This window comes from Seriola aureovittata, chromosome 11 (genome assembly GCF_021018895.1).
Source record: "Seriola aureovittata isolate HTS-2021-v1 ecotype China chromosome 11, ASM2101889v1, whole genome shotgun sequence".
Classification (NCBI taxonomy): domain Eukaryota; kingdom Metazoa; phylum Chordata; class Actinopteri; order Carangiformes; family Carangidae; genus Seriola; species Seriola aureovittata.
This window is the reverse complement of record NC_079374.1, coordinates 22866237-22876573: the sequence shown is the minus strand read 5'-3', so window position 1 is coordinate 22876573 and position 10337 is coordinate 22866237. Positions and strand designations below refer to the sequence as shown.

General features: G+C 40.3%; 1 protein-coding gene and 1 non-coding gene across 3 annotated transcripts in view; both read right to left on the bottom strand.

Moving 5' to 3' along the window:
• Nucleotides 1-6710: 6710 nt before the first annotated feature.
• On the bottom strand, nucleotides 6711-6792 carry trnas-aga (transfer RNA serine (anticodon AGA)). The gene has a single exon. It is a non-coding gene; the product is annotated as a tRNA-Ser (tRNA).
• Nucleotides 6793-7720: 928 nt separating this feature from the next.
• The window catches only part of tmeff2a (transmembrane protein with EGF-like and two follistatin-like domains 2a), a 116999-nt gene continuing 114382 nt past the window's right edge, over nucleotides 7721-10337 (bottom strand). For both annotated transcript variants that reach the window (XM_056389510.1, XM_056389509.1), the window contains exon 10: nucleotides 7721-8547. In XM_056389510.1, the coding sequence (XP_056245485.1) occupies nucleotides 8451-8547 (97 nt within the window). In that variant the 3' untranslated portion in view covers nucleotides 7721-8450. The remainder of the gene's footprint in view (nucleotides 8548-10337) is intronic.

Genomic DNA, 10337 nt, shown 5'->3' with positions numbered 1-10337 from the left:
CGTTGCTGACCTGGTTGTCTTTGCTAGCAGCTGCGGTACAGTTAAATTCTGCGTTTTATCATGTTACAAATGCCTTTGCTGTTCCTCATTCGTATTATTTTCTGCAACTAACCAACTGCATAGACAATCTGCTTCCTGTTTACACTGGCACATGTATGTGAATGGTCATGTGATATGTGTTTGCGGGTGTGCTAGTGTTAACGAAGACAGTTTTCTTTTTTAAAATGAAAACGTATTCGTGTGGACGCAGCCTTCGGAGCTGGTAGGTGGGTACGAGAGTCATATCTATCTTCTCATCTTGTTCTTGGCAAGAAAGCAAATGAGCGTATATCCCAAAGTGAAAACTATTTAAGGACGTGAGAACCACAGCTTGTTATTTTTCTGTTTCAGCTCCATCTCTCCACCAGCTATATACAGTATGTATTCGAGTGCTCTTCACAGATTCTCTCATGTCAACGTTCAAGACTAACACCTTTTCTTGAGGTTACTCGCTCAACAAGCTTCAAAGCTGTCACAGTAGAGTGGAAGTGCTCGACACTCACCCAAACAAATTTCCTCCCTCCTCTAACTCAAAAACCTCAGTGTTTCTCTGCTCCGCTCTCTCTCGCTGCTTCTCCATGGAGACACACACTTTTGTCAACATAAAAGTGCGACCTCCCGTTCCTAGCATTTGAACTCTGACTTTTCCCACTTTCACCCATGGGATAGAGTGGAGGGAATGACGCTCCCATCCTGTCATTCTTCCAGCTGTCCCCCTCTTTTCCTTTCCGTTGCTCCACCTGTTCTCCATCCCTCCCTTTCCCCCTTTATCTTCCTCTCTCTGTAACTTTTCCTCTGCTTTCCTGAATCCCTCCACTGTTCCTGATGGTCTGGTACATGTTTCCCTCATTCCCAGTGTTGTGTCAAGGAATGTTGTCTTTCCCATGCCTATTTTATAACAACACTTCCTATTTGTTTAAGGATTAATTTTGCCATTAACATCCCCTCAATGCACACAGCAGAACGTACAACAAAAACAATGGTGTCATGCACACAAGCTGATAGAGAATGAGTTTAAAAAAGGAGCTGGCGGATGGACAATCTTTACAAGTCCGCTTGAAGAAGTGGACGTATTCGCCCTCTGGAGGTGAAGAAATGCAAGTGCGTGACCTAAATCTCACAGCTGAGTCACGGTTGAATTATACATTTGTAAATCAGAACAAAAGCCAAGAGGATCTTTATCTAACTTGAATCATAACACAAGTATCTCAGTATTCTGTTAGAGGTGATTATGATTGACTCCCTTCAATGATCTTATTTTCTCTTTTTATTGAACGTCACAGTCACAACCTGAGTTGGTAATTTTCACATTTTGCTAAACCAAATTTCCATAAATCAAATCTTCTTCTGTTAAACAAAAAAAATCTCTAGAAAACCAGTCATGGCTGAAGCTGCTGCAGCAGAAACATAATATTGTTTTAATGTTGAGGCTGATCGATGTGCTCCATTATCTCAACAAACATGCCAGTGCAGGTTGCATCGACTGAATGAGCTTTGTATCCTGGGAAACCTACCTGGGGTTGCTTCAAAACCCTCAGCTCGGGTGTGGCACAGCTGTGACCGTTAGGCTTTTGGCAAAACTCCTGGGTAGATGACTGGATTTCAAGGACTGGCTGATGAACAAGTTTCTTTGAAAGTGAAACACAGTCTCGGTGGAGGATTGTTTAGATCCCTTTGTATTAAAATAGACATTTTATCTTCCTTTTTTTTTTTTTTTTTTCTTAAGGCAACCTGACAGGTTTGTTTGACCTGAAGCACCAACGTACAGTGTATTTTCATATTCAAAATGGCACGGAGAAGATGGTTTCTTTGTGGGCAGGAACGTCTCAGACATTAGTTGTTTCTCAGTCTTTTTTCCCTCTCTTCGCGTCACTCCTCCATGAACCTTGTCATTGCTAACTGCATCCATGTTATGGCTTGGGAAGGAGGTGCCACGGTCCCCATCCTCCTCTGTGTTGTTCCAGGCCGCATGGTTGTGTAAGTGCCTGCTTGCTGTGGACAGAAGAATGCAACTGAAACACCTTGAGGCACCATTTATGGACACTTTAATGATAGTTTCTCACAGACATGGAGACATTACACTCTAATGTTGAAAGGGAAATACTGGAGTCTGCAGTTTTACTTACAGCTGCTTAACTATTGCTTTTATGTCACTAAAAACAACGTGTGTTTACATGGTGTGAAATGCACAGTATATTTTGTCAGATTTATAACTGAATTAATCTCATTTGGGCGCTTTGGCAGTGGAAAAACAAAACAAAAAAAAACAGACAAAACTAAAAATATTTTTGCTTTATGAATGAAGTTTTTGCAAAAACCTGGAGCAACATTAGCATTTTTGGCCAGTATTCTCTCTTCTATTAGTTCTGTTTTTGGCCTCTATCAACTCCTAAGGAAAATATCTGACTCTGCTAAATGCTACACTAAATTTACCAGCTAGTTGCTAACTTCATCTGTCTGTTGTTTAGCGCTGAATTGTGGGTTTTTCAGAACTTTTTCAGTTGGAAACACGGTTGATTAGAGTGGATTTAGCGGATCCCAGAACCACAACAATCAGCTAAAAGAGACAAAAGCTCTGTAGAGCTGAGGGGAACTGCAGATTCAGGTTATAACTCCATGTGGGTTTGTCACTTTGTCACTACGAGTGATTGATGTCACATACACATAGTCGTTTTATCCATTGTTAATATAAAAAAGTGATTAGTGCAGCTTTAAGATCTTGGGGAAAGTAGTAGCCTGCATTTTAGTTTCTATATGCATGCATTGCAAACAAATGGAAAGCTGAGGCCAAGCTGATGAGGTATGTCAGATGCATGCCCTTAAACTAATTTCTATCTTGGAGGAAATGAGGCATGTGCAGTATGAAGCATGATAGAGTTTTCTAAACTTGATAATACGTCCATTAAACATCTGATTAAGGGTGCACAGTGTTGAAAGGTAGCACTTTAGAACTAATTGACCACCTGCTTCCTCATATTTCATCGTCGGTTTTGCCTGGTTAAGTGATAGCTGCAAGACACACAACAAACAGGTTCCCTGATCAATGTTTAAATGGGACCCCTAATGCTTGTGATTACCACCAACAGTTTCACACAGGTGGTCATACCTATGATGAAACGACGGATGCCCGGCAGTGTTTGATTTGTATTTTTGTTGCTCAGACAGAATGTCTGGTTGCACAGTGGGAAAGAAGGAAGCAATGGTACCCTTTTGTCGCGAAATCAAAGGCCCCCACAGAGGGGAAAATGGCATGCTGGGGCCAAAACAGATGGCGGTGGATCTTTAAATGACCCTTTTTCACAGACCAGCGTGTGTTAGACACACGCTCACTTAAAGGTGGCCTTGTATATTGGTAGAGAAGTGTGTGTGTGTGTGTGTGTGTGTGTTTTCTGTGGCGTGTGATTACTGTGATGCCATCAATTTCGAAGTTAATGGACCAATTTTCGAGGTGTTAACTTTACACACATACCCTCAGAATGTGAGGAAATGCCTTGTGTATGTGTGGTTGCTTGTTTGTTCCTGTGAGTGTCTGAGTTTTCATGTGTCCAACACCATCAATTTTCAAATCAATAGGCCAATCCTTCACTGCCAAAGGAGTTGAGGTGCAGTTTGTTGATTGTAAAATCAATGGGTAGGCTTTCCTCACCATTCAGCCTGATGCTTCCCAAAGTGTGGATCCCTGAGAGACAGCCATGTGCCTCCCAGCAAAATGATGTTTTTTTATTTAGCTGTTATTTCATTCACCACTGGTGCCTCTCTTCACACCATGCTGGGTTTTCTTGGGAGGAAATTCTTAATATTCAGTGGTATGTGCATTATCTACAAGCCAGCATGTTCAAACATGCTGTGTGAAATAGTGAGGAGCCAGATAAGGAGTTATGCATTTCTAATATAAGTGTCAGATTCCAATGCTTAGTACCTATCTGCTACTCTCAGAGGGTGTTGAGTATGGAGTGTGTGTACGGGGGAATTATTTCTGTGTGTACTTGTTGTGTGTAGAAAACAGAATGAGTTTTCGACGGGGCCATCTGATTGATCACAGGACTAATCAGTTTTTACTCTGCGTTATCTCTCTTGTACATTAGATTGTAACACACGGTACAAATTCACAGCACATACTGTTCTGTAAGTTCTGTAAAAGGCTCTTCCGTGCATCTTTGGCACTACAGGAAGGGTTGCTGGGACTGCTGGGCAAGGTACTACAAATACCTTGGGCCCCCTAACAGCTGCAGATTTATAATAATAACACATTTAACTCATGTATACCCTGCTATAACTTACTTAATGCTTTCACTAGTAGTGCCAGTGCATAAACTGATTAATACAAGGTGAACCTCTGTGACCGCTGTGCACACACACTTGTTTCAAAGTATGGTGAATTTCCGGCGTTTAAGCCTTGAGGTAGTGCGTAATTCAACACTTCACCAGGTCTATGAACCAGTGAGAAACACTTTTTGAGAAGATATCACAATAAAGTTAATCTTTAACAACACATTTACTCAGTAACATTTAATGTTAGCATTAGATTGGATCCTACTGTATTGTTTTCACACCTTGCGACTGTTTTTTTTTTTTAGCAAGCTTTTCATCTACTCCACACTTCGTTAATGTTAAAATACTAGTGTTAGTCACAAATTTCCTCATAATTACAGGGGATTAAGTTATATTTTCAGAGTAGGACCCAAACATGCCCCTATGTGTGTGACTTTCTTACAGATTGGATTTTATTTTAGCATATTTTTACACAGAACTCACCATAATGTTACAAACTCGTTCTAGTTAATTTAACCCTGAAAGTAAACTGATTTGCTTCGGTTGAATCTAAAAAGACTAACATCGAATTTCAAGTTGCATCCATGGGAGCATATTGTCCCAGTTAACACTGGTGAAGTATGTTCCTCATTACCAGCCACCTCTTTGCAAGCTGTTAGTGGAACACACTTTGTGCTCAGTCAACCTGCACTTGACCATGTTTAAACATCATCATGTAAATCCAAGTAATAAAAAGTAATAGTGACAAGTGGTACACTTTTTTTTTTTGCAGATTACATCTTAGATGACTATATGTGATGTTGCCTAACTTTAAATAACATACCTGTATATGTCATGACCTTTACAGTCTATGGTCAGAACATGGAAGAAACACAGAGAGGAGGAACTTTTCTTGTAGTAAAAGCAAAATCCACTTTAGGATAATCTTGCTGTCCATTAATGGTAGCATTCACTGCATTCTTCCACCTCAGATGAGAGCAGATACTCACAGACTTTCACAGAGATTTCCTTCCTGCTCCTCCCTGGCCCCGGGCCCACTGGATTTGAGCCGAAACCAGCAGGACAGGACAGGAAACTGACAGGATTACACTGACTGGGGTCTGCTGGGTTCTGTGCAGACACACAGATGTGTATACAAATAGGGGTGTGCCCAGGGGTCGAAATGCAAGGGCCTCCAGCTTTTTAGGTTTTAATTCGGGGTAAGGTTAGGGGAGCGAGATGAAAGGTAAAAGGCATGGACTGTGGGACTAGACGGTCTTCAGTGGGCGTCTCATTTCAAACAGCCTCACAGACTCTTCCTAATGAATTTAATGAGGCTGTTGCCGAAGGTGAAAAGAGGGGCTCTCTTTGCTATTTCAGATATTTCAGATTCATCAGACTAAAGCATATAAACACTTGGATTTCTATATTATCTGTGTCACTGCGAATGTGTCACTGCCAAAGTTCTCTGTGTTAAACTGGGTAAAGTCATTTTGAAATCATTAATTGTTTGAGGACAATAAAAGACAAGGAATCTGCCCGTCAGACAGACAAACACATGCCTGTACTGTATAGACTGCAGGTCCTTTAAAAACAGGCTGGGAACATTTTTGCCAGAATGACCCATGGGTGACTCTGAGCACAATTAAGAACTTCATATAAAAACTATGATCTTTCCCTAATTAGAATAGTCTCGTAGCGTTTCTAATAACAGTGTGACTTTTATGTTTTCAAGAGCATGCGATCTTGAGGAATACTGCTGTGTGCTTTGTGCTGCTTAACCCTACAAATACGAATGGATAACTGGGCAGCAGTGGAAAATGTATTTGTTAAATTAAAGGCCTGCATTAAAGAATAGCCCAAGTAAAAGTAGGCTACTTATGTATTATCAAGGGAATGTAAGTATAGAAAAAAAGTATTATAAAATGTAAATACTTGAGTAAAGTAAGTAAGAGTTGCACAAATACCAAACTACAGTACTTGAGTAAATATACTTTCTTACTTACTTTCCACCAATATAGGCTTTTGTTCTAGACCTCAATTTGAAATATTTAATCTTTAAGATTTGTATGTCCACAAAAAGATTTATCCTAATGCTAATGCAATGAACGGGAAAACCCATTCACTATAGATCCAAATTATTTATGAGAGGGATCTTTCACTCTGTTCAGATGGCTGACAAAGTCCTACATGTCCTGCCTGTCACTAATGGCTCACATCACAATGAAAACAAAGAAAACAAAAAACAAACAAACAAAAAAACCCAAACAAACAAACAAAAACATTTTTGTTACCTGAAGACGTGTGCAGAAGAAGAAGTGATACCAGACGACTTTTCTTGCTTTTATAAGTGAATTTGCATGATTTCAATGTCATATTCTGTATTCTCTCATCACAGGTGAAATATGAAAATAGAGTACCGTTGTCGGCAGGATTCGAACCTGCGCGGGGAAACCCCAATGGATTTCTAGTCCATCGCCTTAACCACTCGGCCACGACAACCCGACACATTATTAAGGAAGGGCTATTACAAAAAATAATAATCATTTTAATTTACCATGAACGACTGTTCTCAGACTGAACGACGTCCTGCCGCTTGCACACTGTATCTGTGAAACCAATACGTGACAAACCACTGGTTCCGTTCGGGCGGTTGGTGAATATAGCACCATCTTGTGGCGGTAAACACTTACAGCCGTGAATAATGTTCATTTGTTGACATCGGCTCTCTTGAGCTAGTGTCTTTAGAGTTGGTTATAAATACATGCTACAACAGGGAAGGCAATGATAAAGTATAGATGTAGCCTATAGCAGAATGAACATTACATTTAGGCCTTCAGAGCAAAGTAGGCCTAAAAAAGTAGGCCAAAGTATTTTCAAAGTATTTTACTTACCAGTTTTGTGGTTCCCTTTATTGTGTAGGGGAACAGGCTAAAGAGCTTGAAGGCCCTCACTGTGTGTGTGGATTGGGAAACTGTTGGAAACATTTTATATTCATACAATGACACTGTGGTGAAGTATTCAGATCCTTAAGTAGATGTTACTTAAGTAAAGGTACCACATTGTAAACATACTCCATTAAAAGTAAACTTCTTGCACTGAAAACGTTATATTCAAATGTATTAGTATTATTACTAAAAATGTGCTTTTACTATCAGTGTAAAAGTACTCAGTGCAGAAAAGTTGCTCCTGTGAGTGTCATTACAAATTATTATATATTATTAGATTGTTATCAATCAGTGCTACTGAGAGTAACATTTTACTGTTGTTATTGGTCAAGGTGAAGCCAGTTTTACCTACTTTGTATATTGTCTGTAAGCTCTTTGCGGGAGAGAACAGGCTCCATCCTACAGCTTTTAAATATTACATTTTATGTAACCTGGAGAACAACATGAATCTGATGATAATGAACAGAGGCAGACACAGCATGTTACATTTCGTGATATAAATTATTTATTTACATTTACAGAAAAATGACCCCATCAAGACAACGTAGTAATAACTATTGGAAATAGAACCCAAGATACAGTAGCTGACGTCATCGTCACAACCGAACAGAGAGCTCTATAATAACATTGTGCCCTCTGTCAAAGGTCTCCTATAACACAAGGTGCAAGGCATCACGTGTAGACCCGAAACCCGCCCCACCCCCCTCCCAGACCGAACAACACACACCTCATTTAAAGCCCATTACCCTGCTTTGCACTACCCCGATTTGCTTTGACCCCTCATCTACAAACAACAGACATTGGCTACCCCGCCTCTACCAAAGCTCACACATCTAATACACACTCACACACACTCACATTCAGTATCCTCAACACCCCCAAACACCTCATGGTTCAGTTTTTCAGAAAAACCCTGGGCGGAAGTGACAAGGTGCAGGGAGACACATCTGTAACTGGGGGGGGGGTCAGCAAGGGTAGAGACAGATGAGAACATTACCCCACGAGTGAGTCTCAATACTGACTGGTGTTCCAGCTCTGTCCTTGCTATGCCACCATCCTCCCTGGGCATTCTTAAAGTTCATACTGGGAGAGAGGGCGAGGAGTGAGGGGAAGCAGATCCTAATTGTCGGGGTTTGCCTACAAGGGGGAACATCAAACGCCGTAGCTCTCTCTCCGTAAAGTGGAGTGGGACTCTGTCTGGTGTGTTAGGGCTCAGATAAGTCGAGTGGAGGCGCGCATGGTGTTCTCTGAACTGAAGTGGACATTGTTCTGCTTCTGCCGGTTGATCCTGTTGGTCCGTGGGCACTTCCTGTACAAACAGAAGAAGAAGAAGATACATGGCAGTGGTTAGCTACCCCAATAAAATTGTCCGGATATAATTTCTGAAAGGTTAAAGCTGGCAACTCCAAAAGACCAAAACCAACAACGAAGGACAATAAAGATATGGATTTCTAACAATTGAAAAAAAAAATTATTTTCTAATTGCTTATTTAGAAAGGCTGATTGCATCATCTTCTATTTTCTGAAAAACCAAATCTACACTACATCAGTTCAAAAATTGTATTTATTGGTATTTTTTTGTCATGTTTGATAACAATAACAAGGCTATACTGTATGCAAGAAATATTAAAAGTTATCAAATCCCTTCTACATCCTGTCGAAAACTCCTGTGTGAAATTTCAAGCCCCCGAACTTAACCTCATGGGAGCTATGGACTTTTTAGTTTCTTTTCTTGAACCTTTCTAAATGGGAAATTGTAGAAAACGTTGCTTTAACTCTTTAATCTGAAACAGTATAAAAACAAACTGAATCATTTTGATGCCTAAAAAAACCCTTTTTATATCATTCAAAACCACTTCTGAGCCAATGCTGAATGGCTCAGAAGTGGCTCACCATTATGTACCATTATGGACTAAAGGAATATAAACAATGGAGGAATGAAAATGACAGGTAAAAAGAACTGTGGAAGTCATGACAAGATAAAAGTGCATGTATGCTGGGCAGTAAGGGAAAGCCCTGTGACTGCAGAGGAGCTGCAGGAAGGTTAAACTGACACAGGAGTGCTGGTGCACCGTTTCACTGTGCAGCCTTGATGCAGCTGCAGAACCAGGTTCTGCATGGGAGAGTCATCAGAAGGCAACCTCACCTTTAACTTCATCAGTAAAGTCTGAAGTATGCATAGCAACATCTAGGAGTCTTTTTGGAAACAAGTACTGTGGACAGATGAAGCTAAAATCTCCTTGGCCAAAGTCACCAAAGATGTGTTTGGACGCAAAAAAGAGAGAACAGCATTTGATGAAAAGAACAGATTACCAGCTGTAAAGCATGGGGGTGGAAATAAGTGCTGACATTGTGCCCAAACTTTTGCAAATGCCACAATTACATTTTAATTTTGTTCCACTTTTGAATATAGTGATACAAAAACCAACAGTGCATTAACATTTGAAGAAAGACTGTTTTCTGCAGGAGTTGTACTTCTTTTTACTTCAAAAATCAACAAAATATGTAATTAGCCTTTTGCATAAAGTACATCTTTAGTGGGATCCATTGGGCTTTGGGTTGGGACAGGGAAGTCTGAAAGTTAAGAGAAGCATACAAATCCATTGTTGGTTTTGGTCTTTGTATGCGATTTGTTGACAGTGATGAAAATATAGAAAATGTGGCAATAAGAAGGTATCTCGAAACAAAACCCTTTGGAGCAGACCTTTTCCGAGATGTGACAGAATGTCATACACGAGAGGCAAAGCATAGATATGACCTTTTCCGCTCCCACCTGTTTGTCCTTTAAGCGAATGGCAAGTCTTTACAATAAGTGGAAACCGCATAAAACTCCAGCAACATTCATAAAACGCACATAACAAAGCTCAGTCGGTCCGACAGAGATAGGACACTGAGGTGAGTCAGTCACTAGACAATGAAATACATGTCTGTGTAGATTCATTCATTCATTTACACATTCGTTTATTCAGTAATCTTCAAGTGAGAGCCGTGTGCTGTATTGTGGACTTTTATAAGGCTGAGTGTATAATATAATTTTCTCTTTCCTCCTTTATCTTCTCTCCTTGCCCTCTCATCCTGCACCTTTTTCAACTGCTCACT